Below are 27,564 nucleotides of genomic sequence, written 5' to 3'. Positions count from 1 at the left end.
TAAGAACTGTGTGGTTGGCCTGTCAGGTGATCAGTCACCTGACAGGAAGCAGGAGCACTATAAGAAGAGCAGCATGGCAAACAAACAAGGAGGCCATTCACAGCTTCCACTGCCTCCGACTGTGGAGTTTCTTTTATTGGACTTACCTTTCCGGAACCTTACAGCCACTTGGATTTCACTCAGATTGGATTGTGTATATACACTGCTGGACACTCACATTGAGACTCAACAACACATGGGGATTCTTGGACAGTTTTTGGGGTATGGACAAAATACCTGTATTCTTTTAACAGACTGAGTCTACCTGGTTTTATTGTGTTGTTTTAAAGTTTTTTTTTGTGAATGTGTAAATACACCAATCCTATTAACCGTATTTCTGTTTTATGTCATTCTTTTAACACGTTTTAACTCACACAGAGAAATCAGACCCCATTCCAATTTTAGTAACCCAGCCCGCTGGGCTGAGCGTTACACAGTAATGGGCTTGGTGCGGTGATTTCTCAGGTAGGGGTGGGTGGAGAGGTTGCTCGCCCCATAGCCTTTGCTAGCAAGTCACTTAATTATGCCCAATCTAAATATCCAGCACACAGGCTAGAGTTTTTTGCTTTTAAATGGGCGGTTTGTGACAAATTTAGTCACTGGCTCAAGGGTCAGCCATTCTCAGTGTGGATGGTCAACAACCCACTAACCTACATTCTTACGAAACCTAAGCTGGATGCTTGTGAGCAAAGATGGGTCACAAAGCTTGCTCCATATAATTTCGACATCAAATACATCCCTGGGCCTAAGAATGTAGTCGCAGATGCCCTTAGCTGTGAACCATTTGTATGACCCAGTGTGTTCCACCGACTTACCAGAGTGCCCTATGGAGCTTTATTGGAGGAGTCTCAAGTAGTGAATCCAGAGAATATCCAAGATGTGTTCCGCTGGTCATGTTACCCTTTCGGGAAACAAGCACAAGACAAGCCCTGTTCAGATATTGAGGTGAATCATGTTGTTTTCTCTGAGAAATCTTTTGTCTCTCAGGAGGATGTTTCTGCCATTTTGAACAGCAGTAGGCAACAGGAAAATCATGTTCGACCATATGCTTACCTGCTGCCACAGTTGATTGAGTCAATTATTTAATCTCAGCTATTGGATCATCCAGTATTGTTAAGGCAGGAGCTGACAGAATTACAACATGCTGATCCTGTTCTGAGCAGAGTGTTTTATTTTGTGGAGCGCAAGTGTAGGCCATCTAGGAGGGAGCAGAGCAAGGAATCACCTAGCGTGCTTCGGTTTCTGAGACATTGGAACAAACTATCAGTCAGAATGGGTTTATTATATTGTGTGTCCAAGAATGTTGTCACAAAAAATAAAACTTTTCAGTTTATTGTGCCTGCTGCCCTTAATAAAGTGCTTAAGGGAGTACATGATGAAGCTGGACACCAGGGTCAACTCAGGACACTCTAATTGGTCTGGCCTAATGGTCGTGGCCTAATGGTTAGAGATTTGGACTCTTAATCCAAAGGTTGTGAGTTCGAGTCTACGGCCGGCAGGAATTGTAGGTGGGGAGAGTGAACGTACAGCGCTCTCTTCACCCTCAATACCACGCCTGAGGTGTCCTTGAGCAAGGCACCGAACCCCCAACTGCTCCCCGGGTGTCACAGCATAAATGGCTGCCCACTGCTCCGGGTGTGTGTTCATGGTGTGTGTGCGTGTTCACTGCTGTGTGTGTGTCCACATTGGATGGGTTAAATGCAGAGCACGAATTCTGAGTATGGGTCACCATACTTGGCTGTATGTCACGTCACCTTGCTCAAGGGCACCGCAGTCGTGGTATTCGAGACTCAAACCCACAACCTTAGGGTTAGGAATCAAACTCTCTAACCATTAGGCCACGACTTTCCCCAAGTACATGGGGAGTGAGTACATTCCGACCAGGGAGCCAATTTTGAAAGCAACCTGATTTCTGAAATGCTTCAGCTTGCAGGTATTCAAAAATCCCATACGACCCCTTACCACCCAATGGGTAATGGGGCGGGCGAGAGATTTAACCGCACATTAGGCAACATGATTCGTGCCTTACCACCTAAAGCTAAGCACAGATGGCCTCAAATGTTGAAGTCTCTCACGTTTTGCTATAATGCAATGATTCATTAAGCAACCAGTTATCCTCCATTCCAGATGATGTTCGGTAGAACTCCCAAGTTGCCTGTTGACATGATGTTTGACTCTGTACTACTTGATGACCAAGTGGTTGACTATGACCAATATGTGCAGTCTTTCAGAGATGATCTTGCGCAGGCTATGAAACTGGCCCAATGCTCTGCTTCAAAACAACAGCAGAAGCAAGCAAACCTCTACAATAAGAAGCTCAAAGGTGCTCCAGTGAACATTGGCAACAGAGTACTCCTGGCCAATAAGGGCAAGCGTGGCAAGAGGAAGACTGCTGATAGATGGGAGAGTCACATCTACATAGTGACGGGAATGAACGATGAGGTCCATATATTCCGTATCAGAAATTGTGTGACTGGTACTGAAAAAGTTGTTCATAAAAATCTCATTATGCCAGTGAACTTCCTGCCTCTGCGAAAGGACATGTCCGATGATGATACTTGTAAGAATTTCACCTCAAGCAGGTCAAGTCTGTCTGTGAATGAAAATGTAGAGCTTAGTTTACCTGTCGATGAACTGGACGAGAGAACTGTGTCATGGGTGTCTAAGCTCCCAGTTTCCCAAGATGCTGGCCCCTCTGAATCTGATTCTGTCCAGTTAAGTATAGATGACCAGCCTACTTCCCTGACTGTACCATGTGATGCAGACAACAGTAGACAGACTGCAGGTCTTTGACATATGAACCTGACGATGACAAGAACCTTATTCAGGCTGATGAAGGTGTAAATACTGATACTTTAGCCACTGACCATTTACAGCGATGTTCCAGAGCACCTTCCGGTCAGGGTGGGTCACTGACAGTCAGAACCAGATGTGGGAGGGTGGTTAAACCAGTCATTAGACTGATTCAGAATATGCATCAGACGGTTTTGTCTGGGTTGTAGTATTTTTCGTTCGTATAGTTATGTGATTCTGTGTATAAAGTAGACTAAATTTGAGGATTAAAATTTGTGGTTTAATTTCCTAGACATTTTGAATATTTGTGATCATAGTACCTTGTGAGGAGGAAGAGTATTTAAGAGTGCTCCAAAGGTGGATAAGATCTTATGAAATACTGTGCAAAAATGACCACTAAATGTATGTAATGTGTAACAGGCATGTTATTCCTGTGAGTGTTTAGAGGCTTTGCAACCCTCTTACAGTTCTAATTCTGAAAAGAATAGTCTTATGACTGGAGTATTAAGTGTTTCATGTGACATACAGTATTATCTTTCTGTACTATGGTACAAATTATTTTTCTCCTTTTACTTTTCTCTATTGTTCTTTCAAATTCGGTTATATGTACCTGTTTTTTTTTTCTTGGGTGACTTTGTAGCATTTTGTTGTTTTATGTTGTGCTCTTTTATTTTGTCATGTGCAATTGGAAGTCAGCAGGGGGGAATGTAGCAGGTGTGTATTTAGGAAATGATTTTGTGATTCCACTTGCTATGACCATATTTGGGGTTTCCTGCCGCCATGCTGACTTGGGGGGTTGGCGCACTTTGCTGCTTCCCAGTCTGCATGAGATGTCACAGCGGTAGGTCGCAAAAGTTTTTTCAGTGAATCAATTAGGGCCGTATTTCATGTAACGGATGAATTAACATGATATATCTGTATGATTGTGATCTAAAGCCCCTCTGTGATGCACACTCAGATGTTTTGTTGATTATTTTTCTTTAATGAAGTTTCTTTTTAATATCTGTAATTTTCTCCTTCTCAGCGTCGTGCATTGCTGCCGCACGCTGGTTTATATGCTGCACGAGTCCTCATATATTTCCATTTGTGTTATCCAGGTACATGTTCCATTGTTATATGTTCGTAAAATGTGCTTTTGTGAAAATATATTGCCCCAGTCTGCATGAGATGTCACAGCGCGTTGTGCATTGCTGCCGCACGCTGGTTTATATGCTGCACGAGTCCTCATATATTTCTATTTGTGTTATCCAGAATAAACAAGGATCTGAGGGCAAGAATTTTGTCTGTCTTTCATTTCAACACAACGCAGAAAACACACCGCTACACAAGGAACGAAGGAGATGAGGAGTACATCAATTAAGAGAATTTTAAGGAAACAAGAAAAAACTCACGTAGCACAGGTGGACATGAACAATACCGGACTCTGAACTAAGCACAGGGAACAATATTTAAACACATGACAAGACAAGGGGATGATAAGACACACCTGGGATCAATGGAAATAAACGGGGAACACCTAGAATCAAACCAACACAATGGGGAAGGGAACAGTAAGGAACCAAATAAGGGCATAAGGGAACACAAAACATGGGACAATAATAAGTTACATTTCAGACACTTTACAAATTCTAATGAGATTGCCACTAATGACTCAAAGATGTCACTACACAGTGATGAGAAAGGCAGCTACAGTGCTAAAATATAACATCAGCACTGAAAAGGACTTAAACAATTCATATAAATTAATAAGGCTGCATTGAAACAGTCCTTATCTCTCAGTTTGACTGCATCAGCTGCTCTATTTTTATTTGTCACACTTGGCATTGTATTTGTTACACTGGTATCACCAGGATTTCTGTGACAGGAGCTATTCCTGTGTTCTGTTCCTCCAGATCATGTTCTTATAGTTTTCTGCTGTATCAGTCTGGACACTATGCCCTGGTGCTCTATCAACAGAGCTTGCCTAATTCACCAGAATGCAGTAAGAACTTCTTGTTTTTCCCCAAACGCTCATGTCTCTTTCTAGGCTGTTTGACATGAGCCCTTTAAAACCGTTTTCTCCACTTCTGCACTAAAATCTGCAGTCCTGATCAGCAGCGTTTACTGGAATATTTCTGACGCTGGGAAATACAACACTGACCTGTCAAACTGAGAAAACTTTGACATTTCCATTATTGTTCCAGACCATGATCTTTAATTCATGCAACATACACGTTACACAATATAGACGACGTGCATATATTTTGTCAGGAGTAATTGACCACATGTTGTTGAATTATTGAGAAATTATGTAAGGACCACAGCACTTACCATGCGGTACTCACCATGACCGCATTACTGTTCAAGAATTCAATGGATCAGAGTCAATTATGTTTGCACTTCTAGTTTTCTTCTGATGTTGAGTGGCTGAGGAGAATAATGTCACTGCCTCACTGTACTGTCCGTTTCTGCAAATGCTTATTATTGCATTCATAGAAGGAACAAGTTTATTGGCAATGGTCACTGTTTCGGGACCCGTCTGAGCATTATTTCTCATGTTTGTGGCCTTACTAACGCAATTTATCTCTATTATTAATGCTAAAAAATGAAAGGAAAATGCTGTGTTTGGTTTTGCGTTTTCAAATAATGGCCTTTCTCCCAACAAGAATCATGGTCGGTCCTGTGGAAGCACTCTCTTCTCCTGGACCACTGATCAGTAGTATCTGGACTCTTGTGCTTCTGTTGAGGTGAGCGCTGGCCTGTGAAGCCTCTGATGTCAGGACAGGTGATATCATTCAGCACTCCTGTTCATCGCCCTTCTTTAGGAATAGCATGATCATGGCTTTATTTCATGTAGAGGGAATGTCTCTCAAGTGCCAGATCAAGCACAGGAGCCTGTGAAGTGGATTCAGTAGGACATTTCCCTCAATCCTGAGTGCTTCTGAAGTAACTCCAGGAGCCTTTCTATCTGTCAGCAATCATTGGGCTTTATTCATTTCCTCAATAATTGGTTTGCCATCAATAATGCATGACAAATACTTCATTAAAGATGTTAGTGAGGAGCCCGCAGACATTAGAAATACATTATCTGATGTTCAGATGGTTTCCATTTTACAGTGAGGTTCACAAAAAAGATTTTTTAACTTTAATGTGATGTTCTCTGTCTTAAGTGCTCTTTTTAAATTCACGGTAAGTTATCCATAGAGCATCATGAATATTAAGAAATGCAAATGTATAGAAGAACTAAAACTCATGTTGTCAAGAGGTCTTCATTGTTAGTTTGTTAAAACATCATTGTAACTCAAGCTATTAATGTAAAGAAACCTGTAAACGTTAACATTAACCAATATTAAGTGATCTTGCTCACTGTCAGTTAGACTTGTGCCGGTATTCGGTAATGCGATATATCGCGGTAATGAATACGCACGATATTGTTATCGTGGGCACTTCTAAATACCGTGAATAATTATATATTACAAATTATTCAGAATTTGGGAATGCATTTTTAAGAATACTTTTCCCATCAACTGCTCAAAATGCACAACACCGCTGTATGCTGCTTGAAAGAAGCATGCGCTCTGATGTAAACAAGCACGTAAGAGAAGCACATGGGGGAACAGTGAGAGACGCGCTGAATGAAAGCACATTCACTCTCTGACAGCAGATGGCGCTAAAATGCAGCCCTTACCCTGTAAACCCCATAAATAAAGCAGCTGCAAACCATTTTTAAATAATTTTAAATAGCCATTCAGATTTGTGGATTTGCTATGGTGTTCATCACAGAGCCAAATACGTAAATATTTAGACTTAATAGGCTATTTATTTTCAAACTTTTTTTTTTTTTTTATCTTGACTACAAAATGCCCTAGATATTGTTTGAAAGTGTTTTGATTCTTTATTGTTCATTCACACTTTACATTAGGGCTTCTTTAGTTAAACTGGCAATGAAAAATTATTCTGAACATTCATTAATCTTAGGTATTCCAATATTTAATAACACATTGTTAAAATTGATAGTTGCAACTGTGTTATTTAATGAGCTAACATGAACTAAGACTTGTATTTTTTAACAAAGATTAATAACTTCTATAGCAAATGTAGCTATTGCTCATTGTTTAGCTGTGCATTTATTGAATGAGCACTATGCTATGTCCAAATTGATTACACTATATTTTATGCATTGCACTGTATTTTATGTAAAATCATTTTCTTAAATTCAAAAGTCAATTTTTAAATAGTTTTTGTGGTTATTTTTCTTCATGATTTTTTTTTTTTTTTTTTTTTTTTTTTTTTACTTTCTTTTTTGGTAAAGCACTTTGAATTGCCATTGTGTACAAAATGTGCTATATAAATAAACTTGCCTTGCCTTGCCTTGAATGTTAGTGCATTAACTAAGGTTAACTAATGAGGTCTTATTGTAAAGTGATACCTATTGGTCTTTAAAGTTCTTTTGCACTTTAATGTGTAAAACTTTTAACTTTATTTTTTTTTCTGTATTGCTTTATTGTATTTAAATGTTCAGTTATTTTTGTTATAAGAAAAAAGTTATTAAACCTGTTATACTGTATTATGACTTTTTTGAAACTAAATTTCAATACCGTAATAATACCGTATACCGTGACAAAAGCATTATCAATTAACCGCAACAGGAAAATTTGATACCGGCATATCCCTACTGCTTGTTGTTAATAAATATTTTAATGTTTAATTTGAATGATATTAATTGATGTTATGTGTATTTTTTGATTACTTGGGCCAATCAGTTTATAATGATTAATGTGCTTTTTTATGTGTGTTTGGTTCACTCAAAGGAACAAGCTCATTTCACACAGACATGACTGAAATTTCATTGCACTATGTGAATTTAAACTGTCAGTAAATAAGAGTAAATGTTGGACTGATGTGTTATCTCATGTATTTTAGCACAGGATTAATATGCAGGAGATCTGCTAGAGTTTCATGTGCTGTCACACTTTTCTTTAGGGGGCTCAAATGAAATATATTTACAGTATTCATAAATACTGCTTTTTATAAATGTACATGATGTAAGGCTGCCCCAAATGAAACTTGTGTTTTACAGTGTGTCGGCCATTTGCAATTATATGCAGTAAAATGTAGTATGTAATACAGTAATATAATACAATAGATGTTCTGGGTGTGACTGTGGTATGAAGAGAGGAACATCCTTCAGTTCTGAGGTTTAACAGGAGGTGTAAATGTGAGCTGTTCTTTACCTCATGATATATGGATGGCTTGGACAGGGATGGGATCAGGAACGAAAACAGCTTGCCATTTCCATCTTTATCCACAATTTCCTGTGAAATAAACAATAACGGATGTGACACAATCAGATTGACTTGAGTAGTTTTTTTTTCCCTAAAGTGTCTATTCATTTGTTACATTAAATTTGTTGGTATCAATATTACAATAAATTACCAACAGTTGCACTTTTCCATTATTTTTTAAAAAGCTACCAATATAACAGGGGTGTGTAGACTTTTAATACCCACTGAAGTATATATCACCTTATAAGAGTGCACGTATGTATAAGAGCAAAGCAGGATGTGCTGTATGCATCAAACGTTTTGCATCGTCATCGCATTTTGTGCGCCACTGATAAGGCTGCCTGACGCACACCTAAAAATTGGACAATTTTTTTAAATTTACAATTTTTTTTACAGCCCTAGTGGGCAGTGCACCAACATACAGTGCACCCTTTCCCGATCCCATACCCTTCTCTCTCCGACTTTGCTTCCTGTCCTCTGTACACTGTCCTATCAAATTAAAGGCAAAAACACCAAAAATAAAATAAAAAAAAATAAAAAAAACACATGCTATCAGACCTGAACACACTACAGCAACACCTCCACGCATTCATTTGATATGCTTTCACAGCACATTCCTAACCAGTTTCTGGTCATAGGAACGTCATCTGAGATCTGTGGCTAGTTCTGGAGATTCTGAGTGCCTAGTACCCAAATATGAACACATGAATCATAAACTGAGTAGTTTCCAGTTTACTCCTGGCTGGTCATTTCTCTTTCCCAGCAACCTTTAATTTAGGGGCTTTTATTTTAGAAGATAAGGAGGAGAAAACCAGGCAGGAAAATAAGGGAAGGAAATTACTCCTATAGAAGATGAAACAAAAACTGCAGCTGAGTGGAGCCTAAGAGGCATGGACGTAACTTCTGGATGTGCCACACCATCTGGAGATCACTCAGCCATGAGTAACCAGAGACAGGCAAATCAGCTGAATATAAGAGATTTAATGCTGGATCCACAAACAGCAGACAGGTAATGGTTTCATCTACTGCCTCCATCACTCTCACAGTATTGTCAGGGCTCTCTTTCAAAGCTACTCTCTGGTATTTATTTCACATTCACCCAGTTCTCCCCTAACCTCTGACTCTTCATCTATCATCTCTATCTTCTCTCTCTAAGTGAGTGAGTGACATGACATGTGGCCCATACCCATACTTATGCGAATTAGCACTCTGCATTTATCCCATCCAAAAGTGCACACATACAGCAGTGAACACACACCCAGAGCAGTGGTAAGCCATTTTTTTCTGCGGGCGTCCAGGGAGCAGTTGGGGGTCCGGTCTCTATTGTACCTAATCCTGATAACCCCAGGGATCGTTAGCAATACTGGCCAGCAACGTTAACATCACATTTGATCAAGACATCTTCAACATCTTCAACCCCTGGTGCGCTTAACTGTGGAGCCACTGCAGTTTGCCAATTCAAATCAATTCAGTGTTGTTTAATGCAGTCATCTTCCCTCTACAGTTCAGGAGCAGTGACAATGAAGGATCTGATGCCCACTGATAGTGCTGTGCTCGATAAATCGATATAATGATGTACAATGGGTACGGAAAGTATTCAGACCCCCTTAAATTTTTCACTCTTTGTTATATCGCAGCCATTTGCTAAAATCATTTAAGTTCATTTTTTTTCCTCAATATACACACAGCACCCCATATTGACAGAAAAAAAACACAGAACTGTTGACATTTTTGCAGATTTATTAAAAAAGAAAAACTTGAAATATCACACGGTCCTAAGTATTCAGACCCTTTGCTGTGACACTCATATTTAACTCAGGTGCTGTCCATTTCTTCTAATCATCCTTGAGATGGTTATACACCTTCATTTGAGTCCAGCTGTGTTTGTTTATACTGATTGGACTTGATTAGGAAAGGAGCACACACACCTGTCTATATAAGACCTTACAGCTCACAGTGCATGTCAGAGCAAATGAGAATCATGAGGTCAAAGGAACTGCCTGAACAGCTCAGAGACAGAATTGTGGAAAGGCACTGATCTGGTCAAGGTTACAAAAAAACTTCTGCTGCACTTAAGGTTCCTAAGAGCACAGTGGCCTCCATAATCCTTAAATGGAAGACGTTTGGGACGACCAGAACCCTTCCTAGAGCTGGCCATCCGGCCAAACTGAGCTATCGGGGGAGAAAAGCCTTGGTGAGGGAGGTAAAGAAGAACCCAAAGATCACTGTGGCTGAGCTCCAGAGATGCAGTCGGGAGATGGGAGAAAGTTGTAGAAAGTCAACCATCACTGCAGCCCTCCACCAGTCGGGGCTTTATGGCAGAGTGGCCGGACGGAAGCCTCTCCTCAGTGAAGACACATGAAAAAAACACCTGAAGGACTCCAAGATGGTGAGAAATAAGATTCTCTGGTCTGATGAGACCAAGATAGAACTTTTTGGCCTTAATTCTAAGCGGTATGTGTGGAGAAAACCAGGCACTGCTCATCACCTGTCCAATACAGTCCCAACAGTGAAGCATGGTGGTGGCAGCATCATGCTGTGTGGGGTGTTTTTCAGCTGCAGGGACAGGACGACTGGTTGCAATCGAGGGAAAGATGAATGCGGCCAAGTACAGGGATATCCTGGATGAAAACCTTCTCCAGAGTGCTCAGGACCTCAGACTGGGCCGAAGGTTCACCTTCCAACAAGACAATGACCCTAAGCACACAGCTAAAATAACGAAGGACTGTCTTCACAACAACTCTGTGACTGTTCTTGAATGGCCCAGCCAGAGCCCTGACTTAAACCCAATCGAGCATCTCTGGAGAGACCTGAAAATGGCTGTCCACCAACGTTTACCATCCAACCTGACAGAACTGGAGAGGATCTGCAAGGAGGAATGGCAGAGGATCCCCAAATCCAGGTGTGAAAAACTTGTTGCAACTTTCCCCAAAAAGACTCATGGCTGTATTAGATCAAAAGGGTGCTTCTACTAAATACTGAGCAAAGGGTCTGAATACTTAGGACCATGTGATATTTCAGTTTTTCTTTTTTAATAAATGTGCAAAAATGTCAACAATTCTGTGTTTTTTCTGTCAATATGGGGTGCTTTGTGTACATTAATGAGGAAAAAAATTAACTTAAATTATTTTAGCAAATGGCTGCAATATAACAAAAAGTGAAAAATTTAAGGGGGTCTGAATACTTTCAGTACCCACTGTATGTCACAGAGATTTGACGATACGAGTATCGGTACAGCTGGCCCTGTATCAATATTGTGGCATGTGTGCAGCAGTGGACCTCACTTTATTTGAATACAAGAACAACGTTTAAAATTGAGTAGAGTGCAAGGTTTCTAAAAAATAATGAATAGAGCATAATATAGGGCTGTGCAATTAATCACATTCGATTGTCGTGCGCATCTCGTCAGTAAAGCCGGTCCCGTGATTAGTACTAAATCAGCATCACCTGCTTTCAGATTGAGCGGCTTTCACTACACAGAGCCGTAGTTCACTGACAATTAGGCAAAATCACCCTTGCAATCGAAGATGAATCGCCTAGTTTGTCAGTGAAATATGGCTCTGTGTACTGAGATAATCACACACATCATCAATTGCACCACTCACCGTCTCCATTAAACAGTGCATGTTCATTGATAGACTCATTCAAACATGCAGTACAAAAGAACAATACAAGCTGTTAAACCAACATCAGATATGGATGACTGGATGCTGGTGCAGTATTTTGTATTGTTTTGTTATGTAGTGCTTGTTATTGACTTTTGAATGTGTTTATATTTTGCACATATTTAAATGTACATATTGATAGCGTGCGTATGTGTATGGCATGGCTCCAGCAGCTAAATACACACCAGGTTGTAAATGCCCAGCAGAAGAGCCTCGATGCAGCCGCTGCTGTGTCTGTCTCTGCGCAGGTAAACCCACAGTAGCTCGGGCAGGAACTGCAGTGTGAAGCGGCGCAGACAGTCCTCTGAGCTGCGGTACAGCTCAAACAGCTGATGGCACACCGGCTCCAACAGCTGTGAACACAGACCACAGATGATGAGGCACACAGAGGCTTCACTGTTGTTTATCTCTGAGCCGCCGGTCGTTCTTCTTACCTCACTGTCAGGGTCCTGGATGATGCTGTAGAGAGCTGGCACCAGTGTATTCTTCTGATCGAGGACTCCAGCGTAACCAGACATCTGCGTTTCAGACAATGCCTGTGAGAGCACAAGCCCGTATTGAGCATCATTTAAAAAAAGTGTGTTAATAACAAACTAATTTAAAGAACTGTTCAATAACGCTTGAATAAACTGTATTAGGATTAGACCATTATTGAGGAGAAGCTAGCTACAAGTAACAACACTGGTAGTAGCGACATTACTAATGTAACTAAATTTTTTTTTAGTGTTGTGATGTTTTCGGTAGTTTTTAGATAGTTTAGCTTTTTTTTTAGCAGTGTATTTTTTCTAGTGTGGCGACATTTACATTCAATTTTGTGAGCCAGCAATAGACTGAAGCAGCGCAGCATCTTCTTAAAAGATCAGTTACAGCGATAGCGGTGCCTTTACTTATATGAAGCATCATGAGTTCTGTTACTTCTGTGATACATATGTGGAGTTTCTGCGTGAAGGCCCACACCGGCTACCAGCATTACTGGAGCATCATGAGTCCTATTACTTCTGTGTGGCACGTGTGGAGTTTCTGTGCGAGAGCGTAATTCTGGAGAATAATACTTCTCTCTTAAGAAATTTGAAGTAAACATATGATAACCCATGCTTTTCTCCAGTGTATGGAAGTGTACAGAAGTTGTTTTCCCCCTACAGTGGATTCATAGCCTATTGCATATTAAAGGGTTAGTGCACCCAAAAATGAAAGTTCTCTCATTAATTACTCACCCTCGTGTCGTTCCAAACCCATAAGACCTTCATTCATCTTCAGAACACCAATTAAGGCATTTCTGATAAAATCCAAGAGTTCTCTAACCCTCCATAGACGGCAATGCAACTGCAATGTTCCCAGGTCCAGAAACATAGCAAGGACATCTGTAAAATAGTCCTTGTGACATCAGTGGTTCAACCGTAATTTTATGAAGCTACAAGAATACTTTTTGTGTGCAAAGCAAAACAATAATAACATAATTTATTAAGCAATTCTTCTCCCCGAGTTACCATCTTCTGCCATTTTGGAGAGTACCCCAGAACGTAATCAACGTAATCAGCGATGTTTACATACGTGTGCTTTATACTAATTATTATTATTCTAATACTTATTATTGTCTTCTGTGCACACAAAAAGTATTCTTGTAGCATTGTAAAATCACGGTTGAACCCCTGATGTCACATGGACTATTTTACCAATGTCTTTGCTACGTTTCTGGACCTGGCAACATTTCAGTTGCATTGCTGTCTATGAAAGGTCTGAGAGCTCTCGGATTGAATCAAAAATATCTTAATTTGTGTTCAGAAGATGAACAAAGGTCTTACAGGTTTGGAAAGACACGAGCGTGGTGAGTAATTAATGACAGAACTTTCATTTTGGGGTCAACTAAGCCTTTAACAGCAGATGCTGCTTGACTCACCTTGAATTCGGAGAGCCAGTCTTCCACTATACCTCTGTCTGTCGCCATCACCACTACCTGAGACACACAGACAGAAATCATGTAGATCACAGTCATGGCCTCATTAGGAACATGCGTATTTTCAAAATCATCTCATCAGTGGGTTGTCTGGGTGACTAGGCCAGTATAGACCAATTCAGAGTAGTCGTCACAGTTACGTCACTTGCAGCTGCGTGCGCATAGGGGTTGCAGAAAAACACTGGGAACAAGTGGAGGAAAATGGGTAAAACCCATGGAATAAGAGAAAAAAAATTTTTTTGTGCCTTTTGTTGTCAAGATCGGAATGCAAATTATTTTTATACTGTTGTCAAAGATGCCATTTGAAGCTAAATGCAGACGCTTAAATGGGCGTATTATGGATGAAAACTGCTATGATTACTCTACCTTTAAAGCATACATTTGATTTAAACAATAGGTCTACATAATATTCACACACAGTTCATAGGCGATGTATTGTATTAGCCCTACAGTTACAGCATGAAATATTATTTAAACCTTACTATTACCATTTTTACATAACATTTATTTAATCTCACAATTCAGAATTTTTTTTTTTTTCGCAAATGCAAGTTTATATATCCCAATTGACTTTATAACTCGACTTAACTCAAAAATAGTGAGTGTCAATTCTGAGGGGAAAAAGAGCCAGAAGAGCTGAGGGGAAAAGAGAGAGTGATAAGTTGTTTTTCCTTATTAGAATTGTGAGATATAATCTCGGAACTACGAGAATGAAGTCAGAATTTTGAAATATAAAATCTAATTTACCTTTTTTTTATTCTTTTATTCCATGGCTCCATAGACTGCCACTTGAAAATCATCATTTTCTGCCACCAGATAGGCTCCGCCCACAAAAAAAACATCATCCCTGTTTCGGATCTGTAAGACTATCCCACTATCTTATGTCAATTTCGTTGAATAACAGTGCTTATCGCTGGGTGACAAGCTCTTGTAATATGCGGAGAACATTTTGAAAATTACATCTAATCTATATAATCTGTTATCTTTTTAAACCTAACTATTTTGTACCGTATCCGTGTTATTCTCTATCCGTAATGGCTATCTCTCCCGGGTTTTCTGCAACCATGATGTGTGCGCATCCTGAATGTTTACAAACCTGTAATTGGTCTAAAGTATAGCTGGTTTAAGGTCATGTACACAAGACAGACATCAACCAGACATGTTTCCTAAGACCCTTGAAATTAATCAAAACAAAACCTGAAGAACAAAAGTCTACACATTAAAGGGGTCATATGATGTGATTTCAAGTTTTCCTTTCTCTTTGGAGTGTTACAAGCTCTTTGTGAATAAAGAAGATCTGTAAAGATGCAAAGACTAAAGTCTCAAATCCAAAGAGATATTCTTTATAAAAGTTAACACTCGTCCACACCCTCCTGAAACGGCTCGTTCTAACACACCCCACATCTCTACGTCACTGAGTGGGAAGATTTGCATAACGCCGCCCAAATGTTCACGCAAAGTGAAACTACTTTGTTTGGCCTTCCAAAAGAGGACAATATCCGCTTCATCATGTCTGGAGCTGATCCGTGCGGGTTCTGAGGAAATACATCAACTTTGCGCTGTGGATGGCTGGATCGGCTTTCACGGTGGACGAAGCGGCGTCCAGCCCAGGGTCGTCACATGTGGTTGTCGCAAGCACAAGGTACGCTCCTTCGTAGAATCCGCCGGCCACGCCGTTCTCAAGCCCGCCCACCTCTGCTCACTCAAGGCCGCGGTGTGTGACACTGTTTCATTGAGAAAGCAAAACTACTTTGTTTGTTCTTCCAAAAGAGGACACGACTAGAAATCATGTTTATATCACGTTTATAATGGGTCTTAATGATTATGTCTCGTCGCTCCTTAAACCGCGTAAACACATTTCATTATACCAAATACACAAAATAATGTTCTTTTTAGCAGCATCATATGACCCCTTTAAGAAAAACCCTACAAACCTTCACGTCAATTATGAACAATCAGTTGCAGATTATATGTTCCTATGTAGTTATATTGATGCTAAAAAGGTACCAAACATGTAAAACAGCCCTATTTAGAGCGAGGCTTCATCTTGGTCCAATCTCTCTTCCACCTTCAGATAGCCAGGACCCAGTTAAAACGGCAAATGAAGTGTAGAAGCATCTCAAAGATGATCCAGAGAAATGGGATGCACCTGTGCTAGATTTCAAGTGTCAGAGAAAATGGTCTATTTCATTTATCTTTTTCTGGTTCTGGTTTTTCTGCTGTCATGATGGAGTTTGGAGTGTAGACGGCTGAATAAGGCTGCAACAATAACAGAATGTGAAGAAATGAAAGGACCTGAATACTTTCTGAGTGCACTGTATATTTTACAGAAATGTTGTTATTTTTCTGTGACTAGCATTATATGCTCACGCTATTAGTGCGCTGCTCACCACAGCTCCGTGAAGCAGGAGAGATGCGCCCTACGACACTGAGATTCAGTAACTGAGATGAGTCTATCACACCCAACACAGTACTAATGTTCAGATGTAGTGTTGCTGCCGAGGTACCAGGGCTGCGTTTCCCAAAACCTTCTTAAAGCTACATCAATCTTAACCTGTACCTTATCGTTAATATGTGTTTCCTGAAATGTTCTTAGTTAAGTATACCTTCTGTAAGTCATACTTTCGTACTTACTGTTTTATATTTGACAGTTCACAGTTCTTTACATCTCATTCTATAAGAATACAGTAGTTGTGCAAAATCAAAGACAGCACTGTCCGTGGAGCCATATTGTGTATTTGTGCACATCAGGGGGAAAAAAATTGCTGGCACGGCATCAAATTCAGTAGCTTTAAGATCTTGTTGGTTCGATTTTATCAAGACAAATTCAGCTGCAGGCGGCTCTCCTCTTTCTTTCTCTTCACATCAGTAGCTGCTGATTATATGTTTCTCTTGTCGTGTTTTTATAGAGTAGGTCATCCAATAACGGAAATGAGTGATTTATACCAATATGTGATGCTCCTGCTGGGTCGATCAACCCTGGTTGTGGAGTAAATGAAGACACTATGGAAAATATACTGTATTATGATGTTATTTTGTTCCTCATTTTTGTTGTTTTTATATAGTTTGGGTCTTGTACAGGTTGTTTATGGTGTTGATATTGCAAAGTGCTTCCATGCGCTAGCTTTTAATGCAGATTTTGCTGGTCTGATTTCACGTGCTGCCATCATGCATTTGTTACCCCTTTCTACACTGCATGCGCATGCGTTACGGCTCCGACACGGCCTCTCTAGTCAATGCTTGTGTTTATACCAGCCGCACCGCAGCACGTTTCTGAAGCACCGTCTGCAACTGCACAAAATGCTCCACCGCTTGTCGCGTCCCGTGTGAAAGGGCCTTAATGCTTCTGGTGTGTGTTGGCAATGTGTAGAGGATGGAACAAAACCTTGTCGGAGCCAAAACGCGCCGCGGATGCATGCAGTGTAAATAAGGGGTTAGAGTTCTGCCTTTTGTGTTCCGTCAACATCATGTTATCCCACCCCACCCCAACCGTGCATAGAATGAATAATAGATTCTCGAGCCATTGATATCAACCAATTCAGCACCACTGCCATGGACAGCACCTGGTAACATCACACATATGGAGGTATACCGTAAGCAACTTCCTAAGGTATAGTTTGGGGATCCCACCTAGAAATGGTACACCTTTAGTTAAGGCATACCTTTAGACTCCTCGTAGCGTGCTAAGAGACAGCGTTATGGGAAACGCAGCCCAGAGCTATGTGTGTGTGTGTGTGTGTGTGTGTGTGTGTGTGTGTTACCTCAGTTGATGAGCAGAGCAGGCAGTGTCAGCTCTAGTGTTGTCACTGTACCAAAATTTCAGTATTCGGTACCGATACCAGTGAAAATCCACGGTTCTCGGTACCAATTTCGGTACCAAAGCAAAACACAAAAATATGCTAATTAAAAAAAAAAAACTCTTTTTATCACTAAAAATAAAACCAATGCCATTCTTAAAACTTATTTACAATTGTGTTTAAAGTTTTTCTACGAGTAATATAATTATCAAAAACAGTAAACAAGTTTCACCCAAATTTAATTTGTCTTTTAATTAATGAAATTTAAACACATTTTATTTTTTGTTTAAGGCGCCAGCTTCCAGCTCTATGCAGATGATGCAGTTCTTTATGTACCCGCTAAGTCACCAGAGTTGGCTGCTGATGTTCTCTCTGCATGTATGGCTGATGTCGGACAGTGGCTCAATCAAAATCAGTTGGTGCTAAATTTTACAAAGACAGTCTCTATGTGTTTTTTTGTATTAAGAAACTTGATCTAAATAAAAGATTTAAAGTTAACTTGCAAAAGGATAAAATTCGATCTGTAACACATACCTTGGATTGGTTATAGATCCTCAACTTAATTTTACTAAACATATCAAGAAAATCTCTAAAACAATACAAAGAAATCTCAACTGTTTTAAATTAATCAGACACTATATACCAAATCAGGCAGCCCTACTGTACATGCATGCTATGGTGTTTTCACATATTTCATACTGCATGACAGTTTGGGGGCAAGCAGCTCCGTCTGCAACAAAACACATTGGTTCACTTTACAATCGAGCAATAAAAATTATGGATAAAAAGCCAATCCGCTATCATCACTGTTACATACTGGAGAAATATAAAATATTAAGCTTTGAAAGCTTTAGTAATTTATGTTTCCTAAAATTAATCTTCAAGTGTATTAATAATTTAGCACCTGAGCCTCTTAGTAAATTTATTGAAATACAGAACAACCAAAGAGTTACTAGAACTAGTACAAATCATAACTGTACAATACCATACTGTAGGACAAGCTTTGCACAGACTGCCTTTTCTGTTAAGAGCTGTAGGCTATGGAATGCATTACCATCTGATATTAAGGCCATATCTGACTTCAAAAAGTTAACTTCCAGGATTAAGCTGTGGCTAAAGACAAATCAAAATTGTATACATTTTTAATTGTTGTTATAATTGTGTATGATTATGTATGTATGTATGTATGTATGTGTGTGTATGTGTATATGTGTATATATGTGTATATCTATATATACATAGTTTTGTAGTATTTCTTGTTTTTATGTATGTATTTGTTTTATAATGTTCTTAGAAATGGCCAACCAGGGACAGGAGTTGAAAATTAGCACTAGCTATAAACTCTATATGCTGCACATCAGTTACAGGCTTTGTATTGTAGCTATGTTTGCTTGTATGGTCCCTGTTAAATAAACTTTAAATTAAATTAATTAAATTAATAAAGGGGATTTGCTATTAAAATTAAAACATGGAAGAAATATTGTATGATTTATTTCTTTAAAAAAATAAAGTTTTATACATTTTTTCAACAGTAGTAGCAGTATCACATACATTCTACTAAATAATAACAATATTTCTAGCACAATGCCTTTATGTAAAAATGAACTTTTATTTTGACGGGTTGCAGTGTTTCCCGCAGCCTTACACTCCCCCGCCCGAATTCATTTTCTGCCAGCAGGAGGCGCTTTAAGAGCGGGAGAGATACAGGATTCTCTGGTAACGGCAGCAAAGCAGCGCTGAGCTCACAAACGCTGCCTTATCAAGCATTACATGCAAAATGAAATGAAAATGAAATCGAAAATTTTCTAAATACAGTCGGGTTCCTTCTGAAATACAGTGATATAAAAACACAGCATCGTTTTTTGATTTTGAAACGTGCAGTGCTCATGTTTATTCAATGAAGTCAAAGCCTTTTGGAAAATCTATGTGTGGCGGTCAGTTTTGATATTGTAATAAATCAATGTGTGGGAAACCCTGGGTTTCCGTGAATACCTTTAAATTGACACTGGTTTTACTCAAATGAGACGGTAACATGCTTGTGAAGTGACTCAGAACAGTTCTGGTGATGTTGTTTACAGAGGCGGACAGAGTACACAGCTTCATTACTTGAGTAAAAGTACAGATAGCCCTTGCTAAATTTTACTCAAGTACAAGTAAAAGTACTACAGTCAGATGTCTACTTCAGTAAAAGTACTGAAGTACTTGTTTTTAAAAGTACTTCAGTATCAAGAGTACAAGAGTACATTTTCTAAATATTGCATTACTACTGCCACAGTGCTTACATTTATGTACAGAAACGTCCTACATGGAGTTATGAAAAATTTTAATGTTGATACCTTGGAGAATGTAAAAGGAATTGAAAGTAAAATCAAGTCATTTTCATCTTTTTACCATTACTTTATTTAACATTTCTCACTTGCGCACAATGGCAACGCTCTGACAAACCTCTGCTACAGTTTTAATGGAATTTTTGCACCCACATTTGAACCTGACTGTGTTAAACAAGAACATCAAAGCAAATGCTCAGCTTACATTAATGTGTAATATCAGAAAAGAAAATTCAGCTAAGAATTGTGTGTACATGTGAGTTTCTCTGTTTTTTCATCAATCAAATCAATAAACCTAAATCAGCAAAGAAGGCAATATAGCAATGTTCTGACACACCTCTGAACCTGACCGTGTTATACACGCAGCACAGAAGAGAAAATAATAATTATTAAAGAAAATCAGCTAATCAGCTGTGTTTAGGTCAGCGTACAAAGAAGGAAAAATAAAATTCAGCTCATTTGAGTGACAGTATTAAGCCCCTTCCTCTCACAGACATACAGGCAAAGGCAGGAGAAAATACTTTCAGCTGAATAACACCATTCTCACACACACAATCTATGTGTGACAACTCTGTGTGTGTGTGTGTACTGTACTTCAATTCAATCAGATGTCATGAAGTCTTTGGCGGATAGCTGAATGTGATTGCTGATAGGCTGTGTCCCAATCAGTGGCGCCTGCACAATCCAATCACGTTTGAGAGAGAAACAATACATTTCTGAGATTTTTCTTTTTTCCGTCGCACAAATTTTTTATTGGATAGGCGTTTGAGCATAGTCCAAGTCTTCTTTTCTGTTTTTAGTGTATCTCTATGGCAGAATTACAGCGCCACATGCTGGTCTGGCATGTGTAGTACATCGTTTTGCGGTTTCGTGTGGACGCGGATATTTCTTGAGACGAGGGGAAAAAAGATCAGATTGGGGTAAACTCCGTCTCTGTGTGGACGGGGCCGAAGAAGTAACGGGTACTTACGGTTATGGATAGAAATGTAGCGGAGTAAAGAGTACAATATTTGCCTAAAGTAATGAGTAAAGTCATGAGTACTCCCCAAAAATTATACTCGAGTAAAGTACAGTTCCTTCAAAATTGTACTTAAGTACTGTACTCAAGTAAATGTACTCCGTTACTGTCCGGCTCTTGTCGTTTATGTATTTCTGTCCTCACTGAGACGCAGATGCTGATATTACTGCAAGCGTCATGCTCTTCAGTCTGTGTAGTAAACAAACCCGCCACCTCTCTGCCATTCATTCATTCACACAGAGACACGCAGAACATGCAGGATTCATATTTCAACCAAGTTTTGCGGCTTAACATTTACAGATACTGGTCCATATGGAGATTTGATTTGAGTAATTTTTGCTAACTTTGACAAATTCTGTGACTGTCCATATTAAAATGTAAGTTTCATTTTCATGACTGGATTTTGAGATTCTGTCCATGTTTTCTGCTTCGCGGAAAATCATAGCTGTATGCATCAAGAACCGGGTTGACCGGGTACTCGGTACCCACCGGTACTTAAAGAAACCTAGTACCGTGACATTTTCATTTTTTTAGTACCGACTTGGTACCGTAGTTTCGTTTTTTTTGACATCACTAGTTTGATTATGTGGAACATAATTGTGTGTGTGTTTTTGTGTGTGTGGATGTGTGTGTGTGTGTGTGTGCATTTAACTCAAGTGTGTGTGTGTGTGTGTGTGTGTGTGTGTTACCTCAGTTGATGAGCAGCGCAGGCAGTGTCAGCTCAGGTGTGTGTGTGTGTGTGTGTGTGTGTGTGTGTGTGTGTGTGTGTGTGTGTGTGTGTGTTACCTCAGTTGATGAGCAGCGCAGGCAGTGTCAGCTCAGGTGTGTGTGTGTGTGTGTGTGTGTGTGTGTGTGTGTGTGTGTGTGTGTGTGTGTGTGCGTGCGTGCGTGCGTGCGCGCGCGTGCTACCTCAGTTGATGAGCAGCGCAGGCAGTGTCAGCTCAGGTGTGTGTGTGTGTGTGTGTGTGTGTGTGTGTGTGTGTTGTGTGTGTGTCGTGTGTGTGTGTGTACCTCAGTTGATGAGCAGCGCAGGCAGTGTCAGCTCAGGGGTGTGTGTATGTGTGTGTGTGTGTGTGTGTGTGTTTGTGTTTTTTTTTTGTGTGTTACCTCTGTTGATGGGAGGCGGTGTCAGTTTAGGGTTGGAGTTGTAATGGTTATGTATTTGTATTTCTGTCAAACGTCAGAGCACAGGTCAGCTGAAGATCACTTCAGTCACAACACTTTCAAAAAATTCTGTCAATCTGAACATAATAACAAGTAAAAATTATTTAAATAAATTTTATGAAATTGAATAAAGTAATCAAATGTAATACAGCATTGCACATTTGACTGTATAAATTAAAGATCACAAAAGCTATCAAATCAAAAGCATTGAGTGATTTATTTGTTGTTGCTGTTCGATTAATATTAAGACTGTCACTTTAAGAGAATGCACTGATACAGTACGTCCAGCCGGCTATGTCTGCTATAGGATACTTGCCAAGACGGACATTTTGACATAATTCTTGTGTGAATTTGTCTATTCAAATACAATACTTCAGAGAGAGCTTTATATTTGCGTGTGTTCCGGGACGTGGGTTTGCGTGTGTCGGATGAGCGCATGCACAAATCTTCTCACTGCTTGCTCGAGCTCGTGTCATCTGGCTCTTAAACGTATAAACTGGCAAAACTTAAATGAGTTTAGTTTCAACACAGAAATCAACGTGTGCTGTGAGTCTCTCCTGTGCACCCGGGTGATGAAGAAAATAAATGACTAGTCATAATCAATCATACAGCATTCGCATTGAACAAGAGTGAATGATTTGTATTAGGGCTGTATAAAAAAAAAAATCACATGCAATTTTCATGCGCATCTCGTCAGTAAAGCGGTTCTGTGATTAGTAGTAAATCTCCAGGCATTTACTACACAGCTGTAGTTCACGGACCAGCTACACAAAACCACAGGCGATTCATTGCAGATTTTGGACGTGATTTTGTGTAGCTGGTCAGTGAACTAGCTCTACAACTCGGTGTTGATTTTATGTTTATTAACTGATCAACAAATTATCTTTGTTTTCAGTTCTCATTTTTGAGCTAATTTAAATTTTCATTTCAGTTTTGTTGTTTCAGGGGGAAAATTATTTTGATGCATTACTATGTGAAATCATAACAACTATTTAGAAAGAGCTGAAGACACACAACCATGAACAAAAGCAACTTTTATTTGCTGTAGTTAATTAATTAATTAGTTTATTTCATTTTAATTTTTAATATCACTTCCTTATGTACTAATTAAATCCAGTGTTCAAACCCTGTTCCTTTTCTTCATTTAATTTACAGACAACCCATCCTAAAATGAGTATACATATCTCCAGATCATTATTTTGTATTATACACAGGTTTGCATGCTGTGTGCATGCCTCATCTATCAAACTAATTAATATGGCCCAATATGCATCACATTTCATATCAAAGTTATTCTGTGTTCATTTCCTCAGTGTTGAGGTGTTATTACACTCCTGCTACAGAAATCAGTCTAATGTCACATTAATCTGTCAGCACACTCTGATCATCTAAATAAAACGACACCTTTAGAGAAACTTAACAGATCACTACTGTATGTGAACATCTCTTCAGAGAACTAAATCAAATCAGTATTACTGCTGCTGATCGTCTTTCTGATCCCAAATCAGGGATCTCTAACTCAAACATCACGACTCGATCTAGAGTCATAACTCTTTCTGAAAGCTCATTCAAAACCCTTCTCAACAGAGAGCTTTTAAGATCCCACTTTTCTGAAGTGCTATAAGATGTTTCCTTAAGCAGTGCTAAACTGACTTTTCCATTCCCCCGTGTTTGATTCATTGTGTGAATGTGTGTGTGTGTGAGAGAGAGTGTGTGAGTGTGTGTGTGTGTGTGTGTGTGTGTGGTGTGTGTGTGTCATGATGATGGATTGAGTGGTGTGTGTGTGTGGTGTGAGAGAGAGAGAGAGTGTGGGTGTGTGTGTGGTGTGTGAGTGTGTGTGGTGTGTGGTTGTGAGTGATTGTGTGTGTGGTGTGTGTGTGGTGTGAGTGGTGTGTGTAGGTGTGATAGAGAGAGAGTGTGTGTGTGGTGTGTGGTGTGTGTGTGATGTGCAGCTGTGTGTGTGTGATGTGTGTGCGTGTGTGTGTTGTATGTGGTGAAGTGTGTGTGAGTGTGTGGTGTGTTGTTTGGTGGTTGAGTGTGTGTGTGTGTGTGTGTGTGTGAGAGAGAGAGGAGTGTGTGTGTGTGTGTTGAGTGTGTTTGTGGTGATGTGTGTGGTGTGTGATGTGTGAAGAGAGAGAGAGTGTGTGTGTGTGTGTGTGTGTGTGTGAGTAAGACAGAGAGTGTGTGTGTGACTGTGAGAGGTGATGTGTGTGTGTGTGTGTGTGTGTGTGTTGTGAGTGTGAGTGTGTGTGTGTGTGTGTGTGTGTGTGAGAGAGTAGTTGAGTGTGTGTGTGTGTGTGTATGTTGTTGTTGTGAGTGTGTGTGTGGGTGTGGTGTGAGTGTGTGCGTGTGTTCTGTTTGTGGTGTGTGTGTGTGTGTGTGTTTGTGTGTGTGTGGTATTGTGTGTGTGTGTGTGTGTGTTGTGTGTGTGTGTGGTGTGTGTGTGGTGTGGGTGTGTGTGTGTGTGTGAGAAAGGTGTCATGTCTGTGTGAGTGTGTGTGTTGTGATGAAATGCACAAATAAAGAGAGTGTGTGAGTGTGTGTGTGTGTGTGTGTGAGAGCAGTAGGAATCAAAAGGTGTCATTCTCTTGTTTTGTTTTTTTGTTTTTGTGATGAAATGAAGAAGTGGGGTTGAGGAGGTTTCTTGCGTTTGGGATGTCGGCTCAAAACTAAACACATGGAGAAACACACAAGGATGAATACTACAGAGGGAAACAATGGAGATCTTGACTTAGCAAATAGGTCAAATCAGTTCTTTTCCTGAAGTAATACAAATGAAGGGACTTTCATGAGATCGACTAATAATTTCTCTATTGTAGAGGCTGATGTCAAGAATATAAAACAATGGAGATCTTGACTTAGAGACAAATACGTGTGTGGGTGGTGTGTGTGTGTGTGTGTGTGGTGTGTGTGTGTGTGGAGTGTGTGAGAGTGCATGAAATCGACTAATAATTTCTCTATTTTAGAGGTTGTTGTCAATAATTTTATCATTAGTTCTGTGCTTTTTTTTTTTAATATTGAAATTAGAAAAATTAGAAAACAGCTCCTTTTATGTTTTTTTTTTTATTTATTTTTTTCCAAAAATAAAAAACGAGAATTCAGCTTTTTTTGTTCAGGGTTAGAAAAATGAATAAATAGCTTGAATATTTACTGCTGCTGCAGTTGCACGGATATTATTGCAACTACATTTAATCTTTTTCATCAGGGTTAGAAAAATGAATAAATAGCTTGAATATTTACTGCTGCTGCAGTTGCACGGATATTTTTTGCCTCCATTTGGAACTACACATTTAATCTTTATATTTCAACACTCGGATATTATTGCAACTACATTTAATCTTTTTCATCAAACAAACAACAGGGCTTTCTTCTGTGTAGATATAAATTCTATTCTTTGCAGGGCAGCCTATGATATGACAGCTGTCATAGCCTACCCTGCTCCCCCAGTAAGTCTTGTTCGTTTAATTAAGAAATGAATTAATTAATTTGTTTTAAAATAAATATATTAAATACTAAGACAAAAAGGAAAGAATAATAAATTGGCTTGGGTATATATCAGGGGTAGGCACCGTTGGTCCTGGAGTGCCGCTGTCCTGCAGAGTTTGTTTTTTTGTCTCCTTGAGCATCTTTCAGGTGCAAGCCACAAACATGAACCACAGCAAACAGTCTTTTAAAAGGCTTCATTTAGATTATTTGACATCAAATGTATCATAAGTCACTTTGGAATAAATCACAGTAGGCCTATGTATCATGATAAATAAATCGACTTTACAGTCTGGAAATATTTTAGTCTACAGCCAATTATTTCACCAACCCCTATCACTTTAAGAACTGCTGGTCTACACAGAAGAAAGCCCTGTCCAGACTATGAACTCTGCTATGTGTTGTTTGTGTCTATTTATTAGTTTGTTTGTTTATTTTGAAGATTAAATGTAGTTGCAATGAAGTGGGTTATTAATCCGTACAACTGCAGCAGTGGAGGACTATTATTCTGCTGCGTGAAACTGCAGAAGAACTGATGATGCATGGTTTGATCTTCGGCTGACCAATCAGCAGAAAGGGCCGTTTATGTACAGCTTGAATGTTTGATTACTGTTATTATGTTGCTTATTCATTTTTATAACCATGAACGAAAAACGTTTCTCATTTTTCGTTTTTTGGGGAAATTTTTTTTTAAAAAGGAGCCGTTTTCTACTTTCAATATAAAATCAAAAAATGAATGATGGAATGATACACAGATTGTCCATAATTTTCACTCAGTTTTTTCAAAAGTATCTTGAACAGCGTGCAGTGCCGACTATAAGGAAAACTTGAACCGTAGTAGCTGTTCCTAAAGTCATCAAACCATTAGAGCTGCGTGATTATCGGCCAACTGCATCAGCCTCTCTGGTGTTTAAATGCTGTGAAAGACTGTTAAAAGCTATAATGGAACAACCACAGCATTTATTGAACCCTTTTCAATGTGTTATCAGTCACACAAATCTCGAGGGCTCCAAAAATCATGTGAAAATTATTTTTGCTGGTTTTTCTTCTGCTTTTAATAATATCTAGCCATCAGTCCTGGTCGAAAGACTAGACAGAGGTTGCCGGGTTTCTTATGTAACAGGATTCAACGAGTTTCTGTAGTTCATTGTCTGATAAACAAATTACGAAATTTGGTTCTCTACAACGCTGTGTCCACAATAATTGTAGGAATACTTGTTCAGGGAAATAGTTATTACATTTGCAGATGATATTGCATTAGTTATTCCCCTCTGAGGGGAAGAGAATAGATGTATTTATCACTTGCTGTGACGTATCAAATCTTCAGTTAAATGTTTTAAAAAATAAAGAAATGTGTGTTTTTTTTAGTAAAGAATTGTTGTTTTGAGTGATAAGGTAATGAGCGTACCATTCATCATGCTGAGAAGGTTCTTGGTGAGGCCTACAGTGCTTTCTGATTTCACACATGCTCCAGATCACATTAGAGCTGGGTCTCGTCTGAATGTGATCAATTCCAATTCTGCTCATCGATTCCCAGTTTCTATTCCAATGTGCTTAAAAAAAATGAAGTCAAACATTTAGATATCAAACAAGTTTATTCTGTGTCTCTTTTTGCTAAACATTTAATTGCTGCTGAACACCATGAACACAAATCAGCCAGCTACATAAAACTGGACTGGATCAAGAACTGTGTGTGTAATAAAAAGCTGCATGATTCTGGATAAATTCTGGGATTTCTTTTGTTTTTGTTTTTTTTTAATAGAGGTTGTAGTTCTCTCACAATTCTACTAAACAAACTAAACAAAAACTGATGGAATTTCTGAATGGAATGATTCAGTGACTCACTCAAGATTGACTCGATCATTACTGAATGATTCAGTGACTCGCTCAAGACTGACTCGTTTCATTACTGAATGATTCAGTGACTCACTCAAGACTGACTCGTTTCATTACTGAATGATTCAGTGACTCGCTCAAGACTGACTCGTTTTATTACTGAATGATTCAGTGACTCACTCAAGATTGACTCGTTTCATTACTGAATGATTCAGTGACTCACT

The 27,564-nt window shown here is 39.3% G+C and overlaps 1 protein-coding gene across 7 annotated transcripts in view; it reads right to left on the bottom strand.

Moving 5' to 3' along the window:
• fam126b (family with sequence similarity 126 member B) overlaps positions 1-27,564 on the bottom strand; it is a 79,710-nt gene that overhangs the window by 48,939 nt on the left and 3,207 nt on the right. For 2 of the 7 annotated variants that reach the window (XM_042730547.1, XM_042730554.1), the window contains exons 1-5: positions 21,869-21,920; positions 13,659-13,715; positions 12,196-12,297; positions 11,947-12,114; positions 8,046-8,126 (exon numbers count right to left, since the gene is read on the bottom strand). In XM_042730547.1, the coding sequence (XP_042586481.1) occupies positions 8,046-8,126; positions 11,947-12,114; positions 12,196-12,297; positions 13,659-13,706 (399 nt within the window). In that variant the 5' untranslated portion in view covers positions 13,707-13,715; positions 21,869-21,920. Of the gene's footprint in view, positions 1-8,045; positions 8,127-11,946; positions 12,115-12,195; positions 12,298-13,658; positions 13,716-15,864; positions 16,743-17,476; positions 17,511-21,546; positions 21,703-21,766; positions 21,811-21,868; positions 21,921-27,564 lie in introns of those variants that run through there. The other 5 variants (XM_042730549.1, XM_042730550.1, XM_042730551.1 and 2 more) reach the window with 5 other exon arrangements.

This window comes from Cyprinus carpio, chromosome B9, assembly GCF_018340385.1.
Source record: "Cyprinus carpio isolate SPL01 chromosome B9, ASM1834038v1, whole genome shotgun sequence".
In the NCBI taxonomy this organism is placed as follows: Eukaryota; Metazoa; Chordata; class Actinopteri; order Cypriniformes; family Cyprinidae; genus Cyprinus; species Cyprinus carpio.
This window is presented reverse-complemented; position numbering and strand designations above follow the sequence as displayed.